This window comes from Drosophila willistoni (assembly GCF_018902025.1).
Source record: "Drosophila willistoni isolate 14030-0811.24 chromosome XL unlocalized genomic scaffold, UCI_dwil_1.1 Seg141, whole genome shotgun sequence".
NCBI classification, from domain to species: domain Eukaryota; kingdom Metazoa; phylum Arthropoda; class Insecta; order Diptera; family Drosophilidae; genus Drosophila; species Drosophila willistoni.
Window position 1 is genome coordinate 8,592,279 of NW_025814052.1, and position 25,110 is coordinate 8,617,388.

The window sequence follows — 25,110 nt, forward strand, 5'->3', positions numbered from 1 at the left end:
TCTTTTATATACTTTTGCAGCGTGGAATTAATTTTTCGGATAATTATATGAAAATATAAACTACTGAATTAATTTTGTATGCATCGTGCGATCGATATCAATAGTCGACAGTAAACTCACTATTTCGGAAATTGAAATAATTTTGATTTGATTTTTAGAATTTCCTACAAGTTTTGGAAATGCATATTAAGAACTTTGTGATAATATCAAGAATTAAAAAAAAATTTTGATATATTACCATAGGAAAATGCTTATCGATCTATCGAAAGTTGCCATTATCGATTCTGCCATCGATGGAATTCCCAGCTCTACTGCTGCCCTCCGGCCGGAACAGCTGATTCCTTGTGAGTGTTTTATTTTCTTTTTTCTTGTGAAATATATGTGCATTTGTGTTAAATTAGCGAATTGAATAATGATCAAACAAAATTGTCTGTTAGATATACCAAGTGACTGCAACAATTAAATAGAGCTGAGGTAGAGGCAGAGCAGCAAAAACATCAAGTACACAGGCCCCAGCAGCCAAGATGCGCGAGCCCAATGTGTATGTGATTCTATCGCATGCGTTGATTGGTAACTAAAGAGAATTCCGTGTCGCATACTGATGTAACAACAACTCCAACAACTTTCCTCCATTGCAGGCTCTGGCTTCTTCTTTCTGTATATGCAGCATGTTCGTGTGATTTTCGAGACACGCACAAATATCCATCAATTGAGTCAATTGGAGAAGGAATCACTGATCCGTAACGAGGACGCCTTATATTATAGCTTCTATAAGAAGCTAGTAGATGGACCAAATTTTTGGCATGGCTATGAGCAATTGAAAAATGTCACCGACATTGAATATCCACAAAGTGTAAATGTTTTGCAACGTTTCTATGTCCTACCCGAATTGGTTACGGCGTAAGTTTTACTCTATTCTATCCATTTTGGTCCTACTGCTTATGTTTTTTTTCATTGTCTTTTAGATATGTTTTCCATATAGTACGATCGGGCTATAATCCTATTTTGCAGCCAATGCAATTCTATTTCGAATTCGTTTGGATAATGGGCGGTGTCACTCTGTTGGTTCTCTATTTGTATGGCATTATGCTGAGCGAAAATGTCTTTGGCGGTATCTATGGTGTGATCTCGTATCTAATGTTTCATAGCTTTGCTGCCAAAATCTATGAACGTCCCTTGGCAAGGGAAAATTTTGCATTCCCCTTTATATTTCTGCAAATGTTTTATCTTTGCTTCTGCATTGGTCAGGTCATCTATACGCAAAGACACAGCTCCAGATTGTTAAAGGTAAGTTTTCCCCCACAAAATTCTACTTAAAAAGCTAATTCTAATCCCTTTGAATAGATCTTTACTATGTCGATATTCATTGCCATTGCTCTGCTCTCCTGGCAATTCTCCACATTCATATTTACAACGCAAATTTTGATTGTGATGACATCATGGAATATCAGTGTCATGCCCACGGGCACAGCGAATGCATTCGCTTTGGACTTTTCCATATCACATCTGTTGGGCAATGCATTGGCCTTCATCATTTCGCATGGCAATGGCCAATTGCTCTTCACATGGCAATTGAGTGTCTCGCTCAGTCTATTCCTAATCACAATGGTGCGACAAGTGCGCAGTCGTCGCCTGACCAATGATCCCCTGCAGGGTGATTATTTCTCATTGAAATTCATTTTGCTCGCTCTACTCTTTGCGAGCAGCATGCAGGCCAAATTGCTTGACCTATTGGTCAAGGCCGGCATGCTGAATCCTCAGGATAATACCTGTGTGCATTACTGTGATCTCTGGGCCCACTGGGCGCTGCAGATGAAGGTAAACTTTGTCACCAATTTATCTGCATGCAATCCGCATTATGTGCCAGTTGCCTGGTCCGAATTGTGGCAATTGGTTAAGACATTGATCGTTAAACCGTATTGCATGTACGGTGTGGTCATGCTGGCCATGTTCTTTCGCAAATGGCGCAAATCTAATGTGCCACAACGGGCTGCTAGCCAAGAGCAACGGGAACGAGCCCGCAACTATGTGCTCGAGGATTTCCTCGAAGAGCATCGTGTTTCCATGTCCGAAATGTCTAATAAACAGACCGAACAGCAGCTACAAAAATGCCTAAAAATGCTCGAGAGTTGTGATCATGACTATGAGCGATATAAACGTGAAAAGGCTAAAATGCAGCAGGAACAACCAGCTGAACGGGATGATTTCATAGCCGATATAAAGCGTTTGAAAGAGCAAATAAATCGTAACAAAGAGCGAGAGCAGGGCGAAAACAAAGATGAACTGCAACAGCAGCAAGCCCAGACCCAGGACACAGAAGCAGAGAAAACGTTCATTCCTGCTTCTGATCCTGCAGCCGATTCCACTTCCACTACAACAACAACTACTAATACTATAAATGCCACTAAGGATAAGGAGAAAACGGAAGAAACCTTGCCGTCCAAAACCACTGATGAGACAACCAACAAGTCATCATCATCATCGTCATCGTCACCCAATCGCAATGGCCATTCATCATCCCATACGCATAATCATAACCATTCCCATTCCCGTTGCCATCGCTCACATAGGAATTCCATGTCATCCACATCATCGTTCTCGGTTGTGCCCACAACAAATGCACAAATCCTTAATCTTCATTATATGTATAGCTTCCTTCAAATGCTTGTCTTCACCGTTATCGGCCTCACAGTGCGCAAATTGTTCTTCCTTAGCTTTACTCAGGGTTGTGTTATAGCTCCAACTGTATGCTCCAAAGTCTGGTATCATCGACAGCGCAATATCTTTTGGTCTGTCTCCTTGGCCGTCTTCTTACTCAGCATGTTTGATCCCGGCATGGTGGTAATTTCTTTGAGTTCTAACGATACTCTACTTTCCATTGACTCCTCATTTTTGGTTTCTTTTTATCAGAACATACGTGAAGAATACTTTCCAACACGTTATACCCAAAATACAGACGATTTGGATAGTATGCTGGAATGGATTAAAGTCAATACAGAGAGAGATGCAGTTTTTGCCGGACCCGTGGAGATCATTGGCACTGTTCACTTGACAACCAAAAGGCCAATTGTTAATCATGCCCATCTTGAGATGCGACAAATTGCGTAAGAGACAAAATACCGAAACATTTTGGACTTTTGCGTGACTTAAGTCATGTAACCTAAAAAAAAAAAATTCTTTTTATCTTATCTTCCCCTCCTCCTACTCCTACTCTCATGACAGTGAACGTACGGAGCATGTCTATTCGGTATATAGTCGTCAACAATCTTCAGATATCTACAATCAGTGCTCACAATTGAAAATTCAATACTTGATCATATCGCTCGATGAGTGCACCAATGAAGTGCGGTGAGTCTTAAAAATAGCCAAAAAGTACTTACCACATACAATGTAGATACAGGGGGCTATGGATTCGAGATATTTCAATTGCTAAGTAACGCATTTTTTAAGGGAGAATCGTTGCAAAGTTTCTTGTAACGAAAATGGCGTTGTCTTCCATCCTTAACTAATAAGAACTTTTATCTATCCATTACTTTTAGGGATGACTGTGATATTCTATCTATATGGGATGACAAGCAGCCTACTTACCGCAATTATCCGCAATTCTGTCATGAATTGCTGCACAAGAATGTGCCAAGTTTCCTTAAAGTCTATGCGAATGACAATTATGGGATTATCAAGATGTTCTCACAATCGGTACAAATCAATTTGAAGCACAATAAAATGCCCGAAATGTCCATTTGAGAGGAGAATTGTTGCCGTTGCCATAGTCCAAGCCAATGTCGTCGCCGTCGCCGCCATCGCAGCAGCAGGAGAAAGAGCGGTCAACGGAAGCATAAGGATTAGGAATTTGGCGGAAGAAAGAGATGGATTGAAAAAGACTGTCACATTAAACCTTTTTCCATCCTCCTTTACCTTCTCGACAACAAAAGGAAAACAAATATAAAAACAACAAAAACAAAAAACCAGACGACACCAAAACCAAAAAGGGACAAAGAAAGAAAAACGGAAGCAAACGAAATGTGCATGAGTTAAACAGAAAAAAAAAAGAATAACTTTTCGAGAATTCTATTGCATTTAAGTTTCTCGTTTACTTTTGTTCTCAATGTTTTCTTTTCTTTCTCTATCTATCTCTCAAAGCCATTCCTTCACCTCCCCTGCCTGTTTTTGAGTCAGGTTTAAATTTTAAGTTTGAGCTAAGCTTTTTTTTTTTTGTTTATTTGTCTACCGTTACTGTCGCAGATACAAAATGTGTTTTTGTATTGAAAATGGTCGATGAGGAGAAAGATACCAATTTTGAGACTTGTTGTGACCCCCCTCCCCCCCCCCCCCCACAAAAAAAAAAAAAAACCAAGTCCCTCATTAAGCATAGAGATTTAAGCAGACGAAGGCAATAAAAGAAAGTTTAACAACAAATTATGATAAATATAAAATTAACCATTTGAAGTTGTGATTTATTGGTTGGGATTGTTAATTGCCGATGTGACAGTGGCGGGATAGTCCACCTAATGTCTGCTTCTGTGTGGAAGCAACAATTGATCATTCAAACTGTGGACTTAAAACATTTAAAATAGGGGCAAAGTTATAACGGCTTACCGTTGATATACAAATGTGAATTTAACGACGAGCATTGCATAAGAATGACAGAAATGGATATATGATCATTGGCTTCGTTACCTACTGCCATCCTATTCATTTCTATGTTGCATGCTTATTTTTGGGCAAGTGTGGCAGCACTTTCTGAACAGGTTTAATCATTAATCGATATGCTTAACGACGACAACGCCGATAGCCGATCATTTTTAACTGTCAATTTTGTTTTATTAATTACAGAATAACTAGACAATAAATAGTAAAGGCGCATCTGAGATTGTGCTCCGATTTTTTTTTTTTTATTTATTTTTGTACGAAATTCACATACTGTTTTGCCCGTATTAGGCCGCAATAGCTTATGTAAAACTCATATGTACCAGAGGTTCTCTTATCAATACAGAAAAACTAAACAACAAATTGCACGAGTCGAGCTGGAGGTCATGCTGGCAGAATACTTTTTTGCTTGATGTCGATTGTCAATTACCTTGAGGGTGTTACGGTAAGCATGAGATAAATAGATCGAAGGTCATGTATCTACAAAATTGTTTTGGTAAACATGCTGAGATGGGTAGATTAGATAAGACAACAATGTAGCATTTTGTCTATCGATAACTCGACAATGCAGTCGATAACATTAACCCACCATTTTCGAAATTAACTGTGCAGTTGTTTTTTTTTTGGCTGCTGGCGTCCGTCCAAAAGAAGCATTTAGTAATTGTAATTGTGATTGTTACTATAATTATTTGTTTTGACTAGTTTCAAAAAAACCATATCTCAACCTGTTGTTGTGTATTGTTGTGGTATTTTTTAAAAATCTGTTAAGAAACATTACATTCCTAGAAGGTATGTGGGGAAAAAGGAAGGACTATGGGAAAAAAAATAGCTAACACATGCTAATAAGGTCTAAAATTCTTGTAGATGTCCACTACCAGTTTAAATACGAATGCTAATAGCGACGGCGAGGCGGATACGGTGTCTGTGGCGCTTCGAGTGCGTCCCTTGGTCAGGTCGGAGATTGAACGAGGATGCCAGATAGCCGTACAGCGGGCCGGTGATGGATCACCACAGGTAACCGTGAATCGAGCCGAAACATTCACCTATAACTATGTGTTCGACACCGCTGATAGCCAGCAGGATATCTATGATGATTGTGTGCATCCGAAACTGAAGAAATTGCTAAGCGGTTATAATGTTACGATACTCGCATATGGTCAGACCGGGTCCGGAAAAACGTATACCATGGGCACATCATTCAATGGCATAATGGACGAGAATGCCGGGGTGATACCGCGAGCCATTCATGAGATATTCAAAGAGATCGATGCCATGTCGTCGTCAGATACGACAAGTAAAAGCAAATTTGTGGTCACATGCTCATTTGTGGAACTGTATCAGGAGCAATTAATTGATTTGTTTTCCCCAAATCGGAGTACAGTGGATGTGCGTGAGGTGAAGAGTCGGATTGTGATGCCTGGCTTGACCGAGCTGCAAGTGCAATCGGCAAAAGAAGTGACTGATTATCTAATGAAAGGCTCGGCTGGCCGAGCTGTCGGCTCTACAGCCATGAATGAGTCCTCCTCACGATCCCATGCCATATTTACAATAACTGTTGTGGCCAGCCAAACGGACGGCAGGTAAATAGACTCAAATATGCCAATCCTATGCTCAGAATATTTTCTATTGAATCGTTTCTGGTCTTCTAATATAGAGATTCGGTGACAACCTCAAAATTCAATCTGGTGGACTTGGCCGGATCCGAACGTGCTTCCAAGACATTAGCCAGCGGTGATCGATTTAAGGAGGGCGTTAATATTAACAAAGGATTACTAGCATTGGGCAATGTGATCAATTCGCTGGGCTGTAAGTACTTTTCTATCATTCATTCGTTTAGACTTTAATCTCGCTTTTAATCTATTTAAATGTATTTATATATATAGCTGGTCAAGCCTCTGGCTTTATAGCCTATCGGCAATCGAAGTTGACGAGGTTATTACAAGATTCGCTGGGTGGTAACTCAATAACCTTGATGATTGCCTGCGTCAGTCCAGCCGATTATAATGTAGCCGAAACTTTGAGCACTTTGCGGTATGCGGATCGTGCCCTTCAAATTAAGAATCGTCCAGTGGTCAATTTGGATCCTCATGCTGCCGAGGTCAATCAACTAAAGGATATCATTCAAAAACTGCGTATGGATTTGCTATCACAAGGAGCAGTTGGAGGAATGAGCAGTTCCCTGACCGCCGCCCTGGGTTCAGCCGGCTTGGAGTCGGTACAAACTGTTAGTCCAATGGGCAGTGGCATGAGTGCCACAGAGAGGCAGCGTCTGATGGAGAAATTGCAGTTGTTAGAGCAAAAGAATCTCAAATTGCAAAAGGATCTCCACAATGCCCTAGTCGATGTTGCCGAGAATGAGATGAGAGCGCATATTGCCGAACAAAATCATGATAAGATTAAAACTCATTTACTTGAGATGAAAACTAAACTAAAGCTACAGTATGAGCAGAACCAGAAAAAGGAGGAGGCTGGCGATATGACCGAATTTTGGCAGGTGTTTAACGAGGCGGTTGATTTGGCCCATCAGGAAATGGAGCGTTCCGAAACGGAGATGAAAGAGTTAACGCATACATCTATTAGGTCGACTGCAAGCAACAATGACACCGACAACGCCGGTGAGCTTCAGGAGCTAAATCAGATGGAGGAGTACACGGCCAAACAGTTAAATCTCAATGGTGAACTGAAGAACATTAATCGTCAGCTCAATCTCAAGCAGGAGCTGCACGAACGTGTCCTAAGCAATTTCAGTCGCCTCCAGATGGAAGTTGGCCAGTCTACCCTGGCAGAGGAGGCGGCTGCCAACAAGAAGATAGATGAACTCGAGTCTGAACGACGCCAGCTGCTCGAGAAGCTGCGCTCAATGAAATGCAAGGACACCAATGTCTCCAAATTGGCCGAGGAGCGTAGGAAGAGACTGCATCAACTGGAACAAGAACTGGGTGGAATGCGCCGCAGATTACAGACCATGAGCAATGTGGTTAAAATGCATGAAAAAGAAAAGGCAAAGATCACGAATCTCAGTCAAGAGATCAGGGATATGAAAGAAGCAAAGGTCAAGCTGATACGGGCCATGCGTCAGGAATCAGAGAAATTCCGTCAATGGAAAATGATTAGAGAAAAGGAGGTCACTCAACTTAAATCCAAGGATCGTAAATTGAAAAGCGAAATGGCTAGGCAGGAGCAACTGCATGTCAAGCAGCGAAACGTACTCAAACGCAAATGTGAGGAGGCATTGGCCGCCAATAAGAGACTGAAAGACGCCTTGGAGAGGAAGGCTTCGGCCCAGGCTCAGCGTCAACGTCAGCAACAAAATGGTAACACCACCACTAAGACTAAGGATAATATTGCTGCTATTGACCAGGAGCTGGAGATCATTTTATCGGTACTCGATGCGGAAATTATTCTGGAAACCCTCATGGAAGATCGAGCCATTCTCGCCCAGGAATATCAAGAGCTAAAACAAAATGCTGGCGATGAAGAAAATCAAGCATTACTATCGGCAATGGAGGAAGACTTGGAGATGAGGAATGCCCAGATCGCTGATTTCCAGCAAAAGGTGCAACTCAACAATATAGACACCCATGTGTCCATATTGGCCGATAACGTTCAAAGTTTGGGCGAGTCTCGAACAGTGAGCAAACATGTGCTTAAAACCATGATTCAGCAGCGACGTGATCATGCCCAGGCCATGGCCGAGCAACGTATACGTCTCACTAATCATATCAATCAGTTAACCGTGTTCGAGGCGAAACAACTTGAATTGGCCGAGCAACTGCAGCGAGCCGAACAGCAGCATAGGGAGGAAATGCATTGCCAACAGCGAGAGTATGAGGAGAAGGTAGCCGTCCTACTGCGCTCTGCCCAAGCAAACAATGGAGATGTACAGCAGCAATTTGAGAAAGGCGGCCAAACGTTTATAATTGAGGATTTGTTAGCGTCCAAGGAGGCTATACAATTGGAATTGGATGCACTGAAATCAAAGGCGGACAAACCAAAGAAATCCGCTCCACGAGATACCCTTGCGACCGAGTGTATCGAGATCCTGGAAGATTCCATAATGGAGATGGATGACAGCTGCGAATTAGATCCTGACTGGAAGCCCAGCATTTCCAGGCGCCGCAAAAAGCTGGATGTCACCAACAAATCGAAGGCGGAGGAAACTACAATATCTGAAGCCGATCAATCATCCAACTCAAATTGTTCGGGATTGGTGTCATGCAAATGCCGGATTAGATGCGATTCAAAGCGTTGTCTCTGCTATGTAAATGGATCGAGTTGTTTACCCAGCTGTCGTTGTAAGGGCTCTTGCCACAATCCCTCAAACTCAATTTTCGAGGATGAAGATCAGGATGATAATGACAAAGAGAATTTGGTCGAAATGCCACCACCTACCACAGATCGACCACTGCAAAGTAATCCGAATCTGGCGAAGCGCACCTCCAGCATAGAGACAATAAAAAGTGAGCCAGGATCAATGACTACGTTACCCAGCACTCCGACTACTAGTGATGAAAATATACCAAAATTGGCTAGGTAACATTATACATAAAAAAAAAAACAATTTTAACACATTTATTTTACATCTTTTACCTTTCTTCTTTTTTTTTTTTACCAGAATGTCCGGACTAACTTTTAATACGCCGCGAAGGAAATTTTTTTAATTAGGGGAGTGCGCAAACTAATGCGTATTCTGAAAACTCCAACGGAAACCAAAAGTCATTCCAAGCCTATATAGATGGATATGATCAGCAGCACTAACAACGGAAGGTCCTATCCTGTCCTGTCTGTTTGCAATCCATCCATCCTGTTTTTCGTTCGGAGACAAAAACTGTATGAAGAATACTTCACCACCTAATATATGCTATGTATGCCGCACTTCCCCTCTCCTTCCAAGAAACACTTTATACTTATAGTCTAAATATGTCAATTTGTATTTAAGCTAAACAAAAATATTAGAAGTTAGAAGATATAGAATGTCATCGAATATGCAGTTTTCTGACATTCCTCTCTCCCTTACCGTTTATATAATGTTTGCATAATTTTAAGTATATTGGCTACCCTCGACTGATTCCTTTCCTTTATTTGTTCAATTAACTTTAATTAAATTCTAAATGGTTAAATAAAAAAATTAAATGCAAAAATTAAAAAAAAAAATAATTTTATTTAGCGGTTATTTTGTTGTACGAACGTCTGGCAGCATTGGTAGCGCATCATGGCATTTCGATAGTAGCGAAATTATCGATAATATGCGATAACTTTTTCGTTAAGGGAAAGGAAAAAAATTGATTATAATTTTATCACTTTAGATCCTTTTAGAAGGTAAAATAGAGTCCTGTGGCAATGTTGTACTTGGAGGACTATTTGGAGATGATTGAGCATTTGCCGCAGGAGTTGCGCGATCGCTTTACCGAGATGCGCGAACTGGATCTGGCCGTGCAGAGTAAGTGCGTCCTTGTTCGTTTGTAACAATTGTCGTCACTCTCTCCCAATCTCTCTGGCAGACAATATGGACTCTCTGGACAAGAAGTCACGCCTTTTCTTTCAGCAATGCAAACGCGGCGAACTGCAGCACGAATCGATGGACACAGAGTTCCATGGCCTGAGGCGGGAATACTTCAAGGTAATGGAAGATGCCGATGAAAAAGTGGCGATTGCTACGCAAATCCATGAGTTAGTCGAACGTTATTTACGCCGCCTCGATAGCGAACTCTTTAAATTCAAATGCGAGCTGGAGGCGGATAATAATGGCATTACCGAGATCTTGGAAAAGCGATCGCTCGAACTAGATGGCAACACATCGACAGCAGCCTCAGCTCTGATGTTGAATATGAATCAGAAGGAAAATCGCTATAATCTGGTCAATAATTCGGCAGGAATTATAGCAACTGGTGGTGGAGCGTCCAATGCACACACCGTCGCAGTTACCACACCGGTCGGTGGTGGTGCTGGAGCCGGTGGGGCAGTTAATCCATTAAGTGCCCATCAATTAGGTCATCAGTTGAATCAGCGTCATCATCGCAAGCTAGAGAAACGGCGTGAGACCATCTGTACTGTGCCCGTGCAAGAGAAACGGCCAAATCTCAATCATTCACTGCCCACATTAATGGCAGCATCGAATACCACATCCTCCGCAGCAGTAGTCACAGGTGGCACCGGGCAACCCACAACTCTACCGACGGTGGCAAATCATGTAGGTCATTTGCCAACATTGCCAGTGGCACCGGCAACAGTAAATTCCATAGTTACGGGCTCAACAGCTGGCGGGGTTTCCGTTGTCCGTCAATTGGCAACGAATTTGTCCCACAATCATGTCCTTGCCACTGGCTCAACAACGGCCAATTGTGGTCCAAATGTCTCGGCGGCTGGTGGCTCAAGTGGTGGATCTGGAGGAGTAGGTGCATCGAGTGCTGGCGGCAACGTGAGCTACAATCTGCAGCATCTGGGTGGTGGGGCAGCTGCCTCTAGTGCCATAGCAGCGGCGGCCAGTCAGGCTATTGTGGCAACCCAACAAATGCAACAGGGACGCAGGACAGCCAGCTTGAAGGCCAGCTTTGAGGCCATACATGGCGGAACTACTGATTTCTGGGCAGGAAGCGGAGCGGCGGGTGGTGGTGCGGCAACTGCAGGTGCTGCTGGTGGTGCAACAGTGGCGGCAGCTGTAGCAAATACAGGTGCTGTAACTAGTACCAATCATCATGGTCAACATGGTCAGCATGGTCATGGCCATGGACATGGACATGGCCACGGACATGGTCATGGGCATGGACACGGTCATGGTCATGCACATGGGCATCATACACTGCCAGTCAATTCTCTGCAGCATTTGCAGCAGGAGAAGAAAAAGAAAAAATTAAATACCCATATCACGTTGCCCACTGTTGCATCACTGCAGAATTCATCCTCCGCTTCCTCCACTGGATCCTCCTCGCTAAATGTTATAGCTGCATCGGCATCGTCTTCATCATCTTCCAGCCTTAGTGGCGGGATGGGAGTTGGTGTCGGCGTGGCAGTGGATACGTTTGATTTGCTTGCTGCAAGTGGACCAGTTGGAACTACCAATGCCTCACTCGCAAATCACATTACGTCCAGCAACGCCGGCGGGAGCAGTGTCACTGGCGGTACAAAAAATCATATGACTTCCAATACATTGCCCATTTGTCCGCCAGCCTCTGGCAATCAAATCGGGATCTCATCAACGTCTAGCCAGGCCACAGTACTGCCTACGCATCACAATCAACATCATCACCAACAACAGCAGCAGCAGCAGCAGCAGCAACAACAACAGCAGCATCACCACCAACAGCAGCAGCAGCATCACCACCATCATCACCATCATCATCTGCCAACCACCACGGTGTCATCATCATCCGTCTCCTCATCGTCAGTGTCGTCCAATACAAATTCTGGACAGACTCTTAACAACAGCCTGCCCACCAATAGCCTGCCGCCACCCTCGCTAGCCTCCTCCCAATTGACCATTAATGAGAATGGACTCGTTGTGGAGCAAACAGCCGAGGGCGGCGAATGGTCCTACGATCCAAATGAGCCACGCTATTGTACTTGCAATCAGGTGTCCTATGGCGATATGGTTGCCTGCGACAATGATGCCTGTCCCTACGAATGGTTCCATTACCCCTGTGTGGGCATAACCCAACCGCCCAAGGGCAAATGGTATTGCCCCAAATGTACCGCCTCGATGAGGCGACGAGGCAATCGAAAGAATTGAATATCAAAGCTAGGGAAATCCTTACAGAAATTTCGTTGGGATTTTAGTAGGCACCATTTTAAGTAGCCCAGATCAAGAGAGAGAGAGAGAGAGAGAGCACTAGTACTTGAATTACTAATGTAATTATTATTACATCATTGAGGTGAGTTATTTTACTTTAGTTTTGTAAGGCCCTTACACAAAGCAACCAACCAATATATTACATACAATTCCAATTTTAAAACTAATCCCAATTTATATCGATCATTTCAACCTATTTGTTTTATTTTATTTTTTTTCCTTCTATAACTTATTTATAAAAATATTTTTAGAGTATTCAATTTTACACGAAACTCAGCCGAATTAGCGGAAAGTTATTATTAATTATTATATCAATTGTAATTATATATAAATACATACATATATACGTATATACATATGTAGCTAATATATATATATATGGGCTTCAATATAATTTATGAAACTTAATGCAATAACTTTTACTCAAATACATTTTTCCAAATTTGAATTTTGGGCATCTAAAATCCTGTACAAGGTATCAATCTACTTGAATTAAATAAGAGCACACTCGTTGCTAGTGAAAGTTATTTTAAAAATCCCCATGTACCCTTTGTATTAAAACTGGGCGGACTTAGGGTATCTGCAAGTTGGCATTGCTTTAGAGAATTGAATTTTCCTTTATCGATTATGTTTACTGTTCCAAAACATCTGGCATCACGTTTGGTATTGCCAGAATCGAATAGGCTTTTGGTTACACATACTGGCAACTCTGTACACTGTACGCAGCCAAAACGAAACAAAAGAAAATCCTCAGCGTCGTTCGTTTTTTTGTATTGTTGTAATAAATACATAAATAAATTTTCATTTTCGCATCTTTATAAACGGCCTCAAAATTGGCAAAATACGGAAAAACAAGAAAATGAGTTACAATGAGAAATCGGAAGTCATAACAAAGGACGAATGGCTACAAAGATTAGAGCAGTTTCCTTTCAAGCAGGCAGACATGAATCGCCTGATAATGAACTATTTGGTAACAGGTGAGGCGAATGCACGAAGGATGACTTTGCCGACTGGCGGCGGCTGTCCCATTTTACCCTTACTTTTCCAAACTATACTAATCGGATACCTCTCTCCCATTCTTTGTGTTTTCTCCCTCTACCCATCCATCGATCCATAGAGGGATTCAAGGAGGCTGCCGAAAAGTTCCAACATGAAGCTGAACTCGAACCGAGTGTAGAATTGAGTAGCCTAGATGATCGCATTCTCATCCGTGAAGCCGTCCAAGCTGGACGCATCGAGGAAGCCACACACTTGGTCAATCAATTGCATCCGGATTTACTTGGAAGTGAGCGATATTTATTCTTCCATTTGCAGCAATTGCAATTGATTGAGCTTATTCGAGCGGGCAAAGTGGAGGAGGCTTTGGCATTTGCCCAAAGCAAACTATCCGAATCGGGCGAGGATGCAATGTTCGAACTGGAGCGCACCTTGGCCCTATTGGCATTCGAGAAGCCACAAGAGAGCCCATTTGCCGATCTCTTGGAACAATCGTATCGCCAGAAAATTGCCAGTGAATTGAATTCTGCGATTTTACGTTGCGAACATAGCGAGGATTCTACACCAAAAATGATGTTTCTACTGAAGCTAATACGGTGGGCCCAATCCAAATTGGATAGTCGATCGATAAACTATCCAAAAATGAAAGATCTGGAATCGGCCCAATTGGAGCCAAAATAGAAATAAACAAATATAGTGACAGCTTCAAAATATATAATAATTGTTAATTTAAAAAAAATAACAATTTTCACTACTCGATTTTTTTTTGGAATAAATCGAAATTTAATAGTTATATACTATAAATGTACTGTGTAAAAAAACTAAACAAAAAAAAAAATAAGAAAATACGCAATAAATATTAATATGTAAGTAGAAAACAATTTGTGTTGTCTTTTGAATTCATAAAAACTACACGAACTTTTTAACTTCATTTATTACTTGTAAATTTATTGATTTTTGACGTGCTAGGGACTGGCTTTTTGGCTGTGGATGACCCATTTCGTAGTTCAAACTATCTCGCTCGTATCTCGGATTTTCATTGTTAATTCTTTTATTAAATGTTCTTTTTTTTTTGGGCTTAAATCTTATTTGAGCTATGATAAATTTGCAAACATTGTGGCTTTTACCATCCAAATATCATGTCCATTGCCTTGTTAACTAATCCAGAACTTTTTTGAGGTGCATTTTTGTTTGTGGGCGAGACTGTATTACCACTTTGTGCCAACTGATACGATTGTTGGGCAAAGGGACGAACCTTGGGTGAACCCAGCGTATCGGATGGCTCAGATACATTTGCGTTAAATGCATTGGCATTGCAATTCTCCTTATCCAGAATGGCCTTATCTGTGCATCGCGTCACACCGACCATAACATTGCCGGCAATTACCTTTTGATTGTAGTTCAAAGCTTTATCACTCTCGATGCGGGACGAGAAGCGCACATGCATCCAATTGCCATTCTGTGGGGCATGCTGCACTTCGGCTATAGTACCGCAGACGGTGAAATGCTGCAGAATCATTGAACTGGCACCGGGTGAATAGCCATAAATCGTTACCCAGAAATCAGCACTTCGTGGTTTAAATTGCATAGTGGATGGTGTAGCACCAGATCCATTCGGGATGGACGACATATTTGCCCCCAGGGGCGAACACAAGGCACGCATTGAGGCATTTATGGCATTCGGAGCATTGGGTGCAAACGAATCGTTTTGATAGCTTTGATTGAGACTGAAATTATGTTGACTTGATGTTTGATTCAGATGATGCTGATTCTGAAGCCCCATCAAATGGTTTCGATGCGGGGTAGATCCGGCGCTGACATCCCGTAATGAATCGAATAATCCTTGCGTTGGCGGTCCAGCCTGATGACCGCCTGAGCCAACGCCGCCGGTTGTCATACTTGCTGAGGCGTTTCCTCCACTCGCTACACCACCACCAAACAAAGAGCGGCTACTCAAGTTCATTGAGCGACTAAAATCTGCCTGTGTCGTCTGCTGCCCTGAACTTGGTCCCCCACCACCTGGTGAGGTGACTGCAATGTTCAATTAGTTAGTTATGATTAGTTGCAGCTGATCATCGGCAGGTCACTTACCAAATCCCACATTGTAGCCGCGCGCTAATCCCGGCTTGGGTGACAATGTGTTGTTGTGCGGCGTCATAGATGCCTGCGGATCACCCATCAGAAATGGCGGCAAATATTGACTCTGATTATTGCCACCGCCGGCAATTGCACCTGGGCTGTTTACTGGGCTCCCCAAGTTCATTGGCTCCATTTTCTTACAGCAATAAACACAAAATAAAACAATTGATTGTACGAAAGTATATACATAAAATTACTACCAGAGTAGCAAAAAAAAAATTCGTTGAGTTTGATTTTGTTGTTGGTGTGCGGTTGCAACGGCCACACATAAAATACTAGAAAGACACAAAAATACCAAAAAGTCGATGAAAATACCAGAAGGGCACAGAAAATCCTTTTGCGAATTGAATTGTTGTTGCCAAAAAGATAACAAAAAGAAAAACATATACAAATTAAAAAAAAAGAAGAAAATAATTAGAAGAAAATGGACCGCTATGCGGTAAAATCGATGGTGGGTCAAGGCTCATTTGGTTGTGTGTACAAGGCAGAGCGACGAAAGGACAAAAAAGTGGTGGCCATTAAGATGATATCAAAAGTGAGAGCAAATGAACTAACCAAACGCAACAAGTGTATTTATATAGTTATTTCAATCTTTGCAGAGAGGCCGCTCCGAGCGTGAACTAAAGAATCTGAGACGAGAATGTGATATACCAGCGCGTCTGAAGCATCCGCATGTCATCGAAATGCTTGAATCCTTTGAATCGAAATCTGATTTATTTGTGGTCACGGAATTCGCCATTACTGACCTGCATCGGTATCTGTCTCGACATGGATCTCTGCCCGAAACGGAGGCAAGTCGTGTGATATCTCATTTGGTTTCCGCTCTCTATTATTTGCATTCCCACCGCATTTTGCATCGCGATCTGAAGCCACAAAATGTTTTATTGGATGAGCAGATGAATGCGAAATTATGCGATTTTGGTTTGGCTAGAAATATGACAATGGGGACCCATGTGCTGACCTCCATTAAGGGGACACCGCTCTATATGGCACCCGAACTACTGGCCGAGCAACCGTATAATCATCAGGCGGATATTTGGTCACTGGGCTGCATAGCCTATGAGAGTATGGCGGGTCAGCCACCATTTTGTGCCACCTCCATACTGCATTTAGTGAAAATGATTAAGCACGAGGATGTCAAATGGCCAAGCACATTGGGCAGTGAATGCAGATCTTTCCTGCAGGGACTGCTGGAGAAGGATCCCAATATGCGCATGCCATGGAAACAATTGCTATGCCATCCATTTATCGAAGGCAAATTGTATATAGCCGAAGTTCAAGCGGAGCTGGCCCAACAATCACCCTTTATCAATCCCCCACGGCAAACTAAAGACCATAAAGTGGCTCCCACAAAATCGTCCAGGTGGGTTTTGGGGGTGTCACCTTTTTATCTCTGTATCAACGTGTCTAATTTGTGATACCTTTCAGTGAGACTTGTACAGCGGATTTAGTTGATGTTCTGGCTGCCCTTAAGCTAAGCGATGCGGCAGCTGCTGCTGTGATTAACGAGAACCTTAGTACTTCCCGAGATAGCATCAATGCTATAGCTCCCAGTGATATAGAACAACTTGAAACTGACATCGAGGATAACATGGCGCCTCGTGTTATTGTTCCATTTGCTGAGAACTCGCTGAGGGAGTTGCCAGTGCCAAGTGCGATTTGCGCTGGAGCAGCACCAGCCCCATTGATTAATTCTCAAACCTGCTTCATCAGTGGCAACTCCAACATGATACTCAATCATCTCAATGACAATTTTCCAGTAGAGCATCCAACAATGGTAAAGGGTGCCATAAAGCTGAAGCCAAATGCACCTGTTGCTGCTGCTGCTCCTGCTTCATCGGTGAATTTAAAGCAGACGCGTAGTAAGGATCTAGAAAAGCGCAAGTTGAGCCAAAATCTGGATAATTTTTCACTGCGCTTGGGTCAGAGCATCGATGTAGATGTTCAGCGTAAGACAACAGAGATGTTGACACAGGATAGAAAGCCTAGGGACAGGGAGCAGCTTAAGCAATCGATGCATTCAACGCAGGACGATAAACTTAGCAATGAGTGAGTAGTGAATTCTCAATAACTTGTTTGCTATATGCATCTGTATCTGTATCCTTTTCTGTATTTAGCAATACTCCACCATGCTTGTTGCCCGGTTGGGATAGTTGCGATGAGTCACAGAGTCCACCCATTGAGAATGATGAATGGTTGGCATTCCTAAATCGTTCCACGCAGGAACTACTTGATGGCGAATTCGATTCATTGAAGCAACATAATTTGGTCAGTATTATTGTGGCACCTTTGCGCAACTCAAAGGCCATTCCATCGGTTTTGCACAGTGTGGCGCAATTGCTATCGTTGCCATTTGTGTTAGCCGAACCGCATTTAGTGCTCGATGCCATTAAAAGCGTCTATATAGATGTTAAATTGGTGCCCAATCTAATGTATGCCTGCAAATTGCTTTTATCGCAAAAACACTTAAACGATTCATTAACAATTGGCGCTGGCAACTCATTGAGTCGCACTCTGCGTAGCATTGATGAACTAAATGCCGAGGAAATGAATACGGCCTGCAGTCTATATGAATTGGTCTGTCATTTGGCCCATCAGCAACAACAGTTTCTAAGTCAATTCTGTGATGCTGTCGCCATTTTGGCCGTAAACGATTTGTTCATTAATATCCTAACCCATGGTAAGTTTTAAATGTGCAAATCAATCAAAAAGAGACTTATTCCTTTCATAATTTATAACAGATTTTAAGCACTCGTCAGCCGTTCGCCTGGCCAGCTGCATGTTGGCCCTATTCTGTTGTGTGCTTCGTGAGCTACCCGAAAACGCTGAGCTAGTGGAGAAGATCATATTCAATCCCCGTTTGCATTTATCAGCTCTACTGCAGAGTCAACATCAATTGCTGCGTCAAAGGTCGTGCCAGCTATTGCGTCTGTTGGCTCGTTTCAGTCTACGCGGTGTCCAATGCATTTGGTCGACGGATTTGAAATGTGCTCTTCAATCCTTGGCCGAAGAACATAGTTGTCCACCGCTGCGTCTGGAGGCTGCCCAAACCCTGGACGAACTAAGTCAATTTAGTTTTTTTCTAGCCTAACAGCAAACAAATCAAATCGAATCACACATTGCATCGCATCGCATCGTATCGAATCTCATAAGTTCTGATTATTATTCTTACTTAATCTCTAACCGAAAAGATCTTGCAAATTGTTTTGAAAATAGTCTAATAGATCATCTAAATAGTTGCCAAAACGATCGAAATTTAACAAATAACTTTCGTTGCAATCCTGTTCATACATTTCATTCAGTTTGGAGATATCCTTATCGGAGAGACCTCGACGTTGACCCAAAGAGGCATAAGGATCCTGTTGAGAATATATTACGAAATTAATTGAACTGGATATACAAATACAAATGCGAAAATCTGACAATTATGCTTAATGTTTAGTATATGAAGATAGTTTATAACATTGTTTTGTTGTCTTTAAAGTCTTTCCAATGTATTTTTTTTTGTTTTCTTGTAAAAATAAATGTTATAAAGAAAGATTGTCAGAATTTTTGTTGTTTTACACATAGATTAGGATTAGGATAGTTGGCACTTACCAGAGGTTCAATTGTGGCCTTTCCATTTTTACTAAATGCTTTCGAACTATAATGCATAACGCTCTGATAATCATATTCCACACCGAAATTTGTAATATGCGTTCTAGCGTACTTATTAAAATTATGAGCATGTCCATCCAAAATATTCTCCCAATTGATTTTCACATACTCATCGCGTTCGGTGGCACTTTGCTGATGATAAAAACCCAATGCATGGAGTAACTCATGCACCACCACACCATGGGTTACACACTTCGGTGTATTCAAGTTGAGTATTTGCCCACCCTGGCGGCGTCCGACACTGGACCAACAGCCGGAATAGTTGCCCTTGATCAGTATCCAGTTCTTGTCGCCCTTGGCATAAGGACGAAACCGTATGCAGGTGCGTTCGTGATATTCCTTAAAGGCTTTCAGTATAGTCATTGTCTGATTAGACGCTGTGTGGGGTATGGAATGAGTTGATGTTTCAGTCTTCTATGGCATACTCACTGAAATCCTGTGGATCTATATAGAACGGTACTGATGCATCCTCCCAGGTTAAACGTTCATTGAGCAAACCATTGCGCAAAAGTTCTCGATGGAGCATTATGTCACCCTCAAAGAGTCCACAGTGTTCCCAGATATTCGTATCACTATCCTCCGTCCAGAAATTGAAGGCGGCACCTCAAATAGCGAAAATCAGTTAATTGAAATGGAAAAGAGCCTATCTGAAAGGTATTCTTGGTCATTCTTTTCTCACTGTTATGCCGGCGTAACATTTGCATATTGGCGCCCCATTTCGGTGTGGGCGGGACGGGCGGATCGTATCGGGCTAATTCAGCTGCAGACACGCCCACAATCAATAGGGGCCAACAACAACAGATGATGATGATAATAAGAAGCTCACTCGCTCTCCACATTGTTTGGAGTTGAAAGAAACGCGGCCCTGTATGGGTCTTGGCTTTTATACGATCAATTTGAAAGTATGTACATGCATATGAGTTGGTAATTGATCGGCGGGCCCCTCCGCCCACGCCAAGCTCATGCCTAACGGATTTACATATCTATGTATGTATATATTTTTTTTGTGTTTCTTTTTATTATACGTATATACTCTTTTCTTCTTTCTCTCTCTCTCTCTCTGTCTTTCTTTCTCCACTATTTTCAACATTTTTCTTGATGTGCTTTTATGGCTTTTGATTTTATAAATATTTAACTGGGATATTGGGTTATCAGTGGCAACAGTGTGCGCATATAAAAATAGCACAGTCATTCGATGGTACTTACAGTGGTTCGAACATATGCATATACAGTAGTACAGCCCACTGTACACACCTGTAGGTGAAAGAGTTCGTAGGTTAGTGCCAGGTTTTCATTGCCAAATATATGGATTACGAAATCAAATTGTCAACTTTATGTTGACAACATATAATGGTTTTTTTTATTACATATTTCCTTTTTCTCAGGTGCTATTTGAAGGCAGAACATTTTAAAATATATGTACTTTTCGAGACAAAAAATCGGTTTTCTGAATGCCAAAATCAAAGGAATGAAGCAAGTGAAACAAATGTTTTAATTTTATACGACCATAAGATAAGATAAATGCATGTACATATTACAAATTCTATTTACATCCTGCATACCAGGTATATCTCGCTATTCCGCTCATTCCAACAAGCACATAAACACACATAGTGAAAAAAGTTTACATGCCTAACTATCCTTTTTATACCATACACCCATAGGGTGAAATGGTATATTAAAGTCGCCAAAATGTATGTAGCAGGCAGAAGGAAGCTTTTCCGACCCCATAAAGTATATATCTTCTTGATCAGCATCAACAGCCGGGTCGATCTAGCTTTGTCCGTCTGTCCACCTAGATGAACACCTACATACATAGATCTCGGACACTCTAAAAGCTAGAGCCACCAAATTTGGTGTTTGGTCCTGTAGTATGTAGAGTGATTAAGTTTATTTCAAATATTTGCCACGCCTCTTTCCGCCCCCGCAATTTAAAAAAAGCGTTTATCTCAAAAACTATTCTAACTAGAGACACCATATTTAGTATGTATGTTTGCTTAGTAAATTAGCACATTTTGCATGTATTAAGATTTTGCCACGCTCCTTTCCGACTCCGCAATTTGAAAATCTCGAATATCTCCCGTAATTTTCTACCTTGTGCACCTAAATTTGATACTAATATCCAGCAAAATGCCAAATTTGATCAAAATCGGACAAAAAATAGCCAAGTTATGCATATAAACGTTTTTCCATAAGGCCGGAGTTGGCCGTTGGGTGGTGGCGGCGCTAGGGTGCTCGTATGCTGGAGTGAGGGGAATATTAACAATAAGATGTGCTTGTAAAAAGCATGTGAAAATGCATTTATTTAAAATAAATATTTGCTTTAGTGGTGTATGGTATACCTACGATTTCATTTAAAGTCAATATTTAATAACAAATTAAAGTATGCAAATGCGTTAGTTAAAAAGTTCAAAATTCACAACTGGTTTTAGTGCTGAAGAAATGGTATGAGCTTACAATTCCAGAGTGGTTAGCAAAGTCAGCTGATGAGAGAACTTACAGACAACCTGCTAATTTTTTTGTTTTTTCGGAAATGACTCCGAAAAAGTTGTACAAATAAAATAGGGTTTCTTTTAGTCACATTACGGGGCGAAAATGGGCATGGCAAAACATTTGAGCAAATAATTTCTGAACGCTTAAAACTAAAATATCTAGTATATAGTGATGTAAAATTCAATAAAAACCTCGATATAGACAGTTCATCGATGGTTTCAAGGGTAATAATCGATGGTGTTTGAAACATCGGACTAAAATCGATGCATCGTTGTACATATATTACTGTTTACTGTTTTCTAATAATCGAAATAATAATTCTCATAACAGTATTTAAAATTAATCTTAAATGATTAAAGAATTAATAAATTATTGAAACCCGCTGTTAGGCTTATCTTCCAAAAACTATTTAATAAAGTATTTATAGGCCTTACTTTACGATATGAAATTGCGATTACCTAATTTGGGCTTATTCAATTTATTTTATTTGCTAACATTTTGCCAACTTAAGTAAGGTTTGAAAAGGTTTCTTAAAGACAGCTTCATATAATTATATGATAAAATTTGATTAGTAAACATTGAGAAATATCGTCATGAGAACATCGAACAAATCGAACTTCATGAATTTCGACTATTTTAATAATTAATTAATTAATAAAAACTCTTGTAATTTCCCATTTCTTTTGTGAGGTAAAAAAATTATTTTTATTTTTATACCCTTGCAGAGGGTATTATAAAAGTGGTCAGATGTTTGTAAAGAAGGAGACGTTTCCGATACCATAAAGTATATATATTCTTGATCAGCATGAAAAGCTGAGTCGATATAGCCATGTCCCTCTGTCCGTCGGTGCGTAGCGTTTTACTCAGCCACCTTAAAAGCTTTCGGGATGAAATTTTTTTGGGCTTTTTATTACTCGCCTGAGAAAATCGCCCGAATTGGACTACTATATAATAAAGTTATATAAGAAATATAGGTGAAGGAGTTGAAATTCAAAAATGTGATAGTTTTGGATACAGCTATATGATATAGTCATCCGATGTTTATAAAAATTGGTACAGTGATTTACAGGTATACAAAACTAAAAAATATTTATTTTTATGACAATGGCTTAGACTGTTCGTGACTATTCCATTTGTATGATGTAGATGTTCGATACGGCTGAAATCGAAATATACAAGGCGGAGTTGGCCCTGATCTAGACGGACGAACAGACGCACGGACATGGCTATTTAAACTCTTCTCGTCGTGCTGATCAAGAATATATATACTTTATATGGTCAAAGATGATTCCTTCTATTCGTTGCACACTCCTCACTAAAACTAATATACACTTTTCCCAAGGGCATAGAAAACGATAAAAAAAAATTGACTTGTTATTTTCAATTGAAAATAAAAGTAGGCCTTGTGTTTCTTCTGTCATTTTCATTTTCAATACCCCAGATCCGATTCGGATTCATTTCAGTAGCAAAGCAGAGCACGAGCAGGAAACACATCAATTAGTCTCTAAACAAAATTAAGGTAAGTAAAAAAACCCAAAAAACAAAAGGAATAATATCCTGGTAAGTATCGAATTAAAGTAAGAATCATAGAATAAAAAGGGTTTGCCTTAGGATATTGAAAATGGGAAGGCGACACACACACACATCCTCTCACAACTTGCAACAGAACGGATGTTACTGTAATCCTTTTTCAAACTTTTTCTTTTTCTCTTCTAGGACAGGAAGAATCGCAGCAGCCCATGAAGACACTATAGATTGATTGGCGCAAAACATATGTTCAGTGGGGCCATATGACGTCTTATTTGAGCGACTTCAATCTATGGTATTTTCGTCTGCTGCTGCGATGAAGAGCCGTCCATTGTACTGTCACAGGAGTGACCTCATTAAGTTGAAATCCCGAAAAATCCCAAAGAAGTCTTCCAGCAAATTTCAAAAGTTTTGGCATTCAAGGAAGAAACGAGCAAAACAAAGGGCCTGTTCTCTGGGAGTATGGTCACGTAAGGGGGCCGCTGTCCATTCCATTTCCGATTTCATCGAGCGTGGTCTGGATTTAATGTCGCAGCCTAGCATACCGCATGCCTCCTCCATACATCCACACGAGGGGCTTTCTACACTCTCCTCACTCGACTGAATATTCAGTCACTGAATTTTCCCTATTCCTAATACTTACCGTTTAGTCTTTGTGGGTTTTCCATGTCCCTGGCACTCAATCGTGGATGGCTGTACGCATTCGCTACTGGATCCTGAGGATAGCTCACTGACGGATGATTCGCTTCCTTCGAGCGACACAACTTCAATACTGTTTGCTTATATAAAGAAGTGAATAAATTTTGCATTTTTTTATAAATTAATATGACTTTTTATATAATTCATTGTATAATTACTTTACGTCATTATGATAACATTGTAATAAAGGGCTTAAAACGTTTATTCTATAACTTTGCTGTTTTTAGTCCGACTTTATTTAAATTTGTTATTTTGCTAGATATTACCAACAAATCTAAATATAACAAGTTTAATTGCGTCAGTTAAGATGTTGCGAGAGATAAATTGATTGCAAAAAGGGTATATTAATTTTGGTCAGAAGTGTGCAACGCATAGAAGGAAGCATTTCCGACCATATAAAGTATATATATTCTTGATCAGCACGACGAGACGAGTTGAAATAGTCATGTCCGTCCGTCCGTCCGTCCGTCTGTCCGTCTGTCCGTCCGTCTGGATCAACGCAAACTCCTCCTAGACCGTTGGAGCTACAGAGCTGTTTTGCATGTAGGCTTGTATATACTGCAGGCTCGAATTCAGCCGGATCGGATCACTTTATCATATAGCTCCCATACAAATGGCAAAGTCACGAACAGTGACTTTTTTTAACAACTTCGTTATTTTCTGAGCTATTGTGATGAAATTTAATATTGGTGAGTTAATTACACATATAAACGACTATGCCAAATTTGATCAAGATCGGGTGACTATATCATATAGCTCCTATAAGAACGATCGGTGGAAAACAGTGACTTTGATCAATATCTTAGTTTTTTCCTATGCTAAGATTGTAGGCCGTTCTTTCGCAAACATTAGCCTTTTTAGCTTGAACGTCTTTTCACTTTGATGGCTATAGGTAAGGAAAGAGTTACCATAAAAGTTGCAAGGGTATTCAAACTTTGACGCGGTCGAAGTTAGCCCCGGCCCTCTGGTTTTAATTAATTTTAAAATGACAAATTTTGTTCCTATTCCAGTTAATACACCAAATTCGGTGGCAGTAACTCTCGCAGTCTCCGAGATCTAGATGTTCATACGGACAGCGGATATGACTGGACCAACACGACTATTAATGCTAAACAAGAATATATATATTTTTGTGGTCGGAAAAGATTTCTTCTGTCTGAACGTAT

At 41.0% G+C, this 25,110-nt stretch overlaps 7 protein-coding genes and 1 long non-coding RNA gene across 9 annotated transcripts; 6 read left to right on the forward strand and 2 right to left on the reverse strand.

Annotated features, from left to right (window-relative positions):
• The first annotated feature begins 284 nt into the window (after window positions 1-284).
• On the forward strand, window positions 285-3,976 carry LOC6648885 (C-mannosyltransferase dpy-19 homolog). The gene is made up of 8 exons (XM_002071776.4): window positions 285-344; window positions 438-570; window positions 639-900; window positions 966-1,287; window positions 1,345-2,841; window positions 2,911-3,104; window positions 3,223-3,348; window positions 3,540-3,976. Exons 2-8 carry the CDS (start codon window positions 525-527, stop codon window positions 3,742-3,744), a joined length of 2,652 nt encoding a protein of 883 aa, XP_002071812.1. The 5' UTR covers window positions 285-344; window positions 438-524; the 3' UTR covers window positions 3,745-3,976.
• An 889-nt stretch (window positions 3,977-4,865) lies between these two features.
• LOC6648886 (chromosome-associated kinesin KIF4A) lies at window positions 4,866-9,711 on the forward strand. 2 transcript variants are annotated; one of them, XM_002071777.4, is made up of 5 exons: window positions 4,866-5,092; window positions 5,512-6,227; window positions 6,302-6,453; window positions 6,531-9,180; window positions 9,263-9,711. In XM_002071777.4, the coding sequence occupies exons 1-5, from the start codon at window positions 5,060-5,062 to the stop codon at window positions 9,306-9,308; spliced, it is 3,597 nt and encodes a 1,198-aa protein (XP_002071813.1). In that variant the 5' UTR covers window positions 4,866-5,059; the 3' UTR covers window positions 9,309-9,711. The 2 variants fall into 2 exon arrangements, with proteins under 2 accessions (XP_002071813.1, XP_046867068.1); XM_047011112.1 differs by lacking the exon at window positions 4,866-5,092 and adding an exon at window positions 5,260-5,436.
• A 170-nt stretch (window positions 9,712-9,881) lies between these two features.
• Window positions 9,882-12,739, forward strand: LOC6648887 (inhibitor of growth protein 3). Its single transcript, XM_047011379.1, has 2 exons — window positions 9,882-10,087; window positions 10,149-12,739. Exons 1-2 carry the CDS (start codon window positions 9,988-9,990, stop codon window positions 12,371-12,373), a joined length of 2,325 nt encoding a protein of 774 aa, XP_046867335.1. The 5' UTR covers window positions 9,882-9,987; the 3' UTR covers window positions 12,374-12,739.
• Window positions 12,740-13,163: 424 nt separating this feature from the next.
• LOC6648888 (glucose-induced degradation protein 8-B homolog) lies at window positions 13,164-14,229 on the forward strand. The gene is made up of 2 exons (XM_002071779.3): window positions 13,164-13,410; window positions 13,551-14,229. The coding sequence occupies exons 1-2, from the start codon at window positions 13,293-13,295 to the stop codon at window positions 14,108-14,110; spliced, it is 678 nt and encodes a 225-aa protein (XP_002071815.1). The 5' UTR covers window positions 13,164-13,292; the 3' UTR covers window positions 14,111-14,229.
• Window positions 14,230-14,356: 127 nt separating this feature from the next.
• On the reverse strand, window positions 14,357-15,787 carry LOC6648889 (nucleoporin Nup35). The gene is made up of 2 exons (XM_002071780.4): window positions 15,521-15,787; window positions 14,357-15,460 (listed from the first exon to the last, which is right to left on the reverse strand). The coding sequence occupies exons 1-2, from the start codon at window positions 15,699-15,701 to the stop codon at window positions 14,553-14,555; spliced, it is 1,089 nt and encodes a 362-aa protein (XP_002071816.1). The 5' UTR covers window positions 15,702-15,787; the 3' UTR covers window positions 14,357-14,552.
• A 111-nt stretch (window positions 15,788-15,898) lies between these two features.
• LOC6648890 (serine/threonine-protein kinase fused) lies at window positions 15,899-18,790 on the forward strand. The gene is made up of 5 exons (XM_002071781.4): window positions 15,899-16,103; window positions 16,168-16,931; window positions 16,997-17,617; window positions 17,686-18,248; window positions 18,310-18,790. The coding sequence occupies exons 1-5, from the start codon at window positions 15,993-15,995 to the stop codon at window positions 18,657-18,659; spliced, it is 2,409 nt and encodes an 802-aa protein (XP_002071817.1). The 5' UTR covers window positions 15,899-15,992; the 3' UTR covers window positions 18,660-18,790.
• LOC6648891 (hatching enzyme 1.2) lies at window positions 18,748-20,090 on the reverse strand. The gene is made up of 4 exons (XM_002071782.3): window positions 19,905-20,090; window positions 19,655-19,828; window positions 19,166-19,602; window positions 18,748-18,927 (listed from the first exon to the last, which is right to left on the reverse strand). The coding sequence occupies exons 1-4, from the start codon at window positions 20,062-20,064 to the stop codon at window positions 18,748-18,750; spliced, it is 951 nt and encodes a 316-aa protein (XP_002071818.1). The 5' UTR covers window positions 20,065-20,090.
• Window positions 20,091-23,143: 3,053 nt separating this feature from the next.
• On the forward strand, window positions 23,144-24,069 carry LOC111519315. The gene is made up of 2 exons (XR_002724318.2): window positions 23,144-23,237; window positions 23,435-24,069. It is a non-coding gene; the product is annotated as an uncharacterized LOC111519315 (long non-coding RNA).
• Window positions 24,070-25,110: the final 1,041 nt, after the last annotated feature.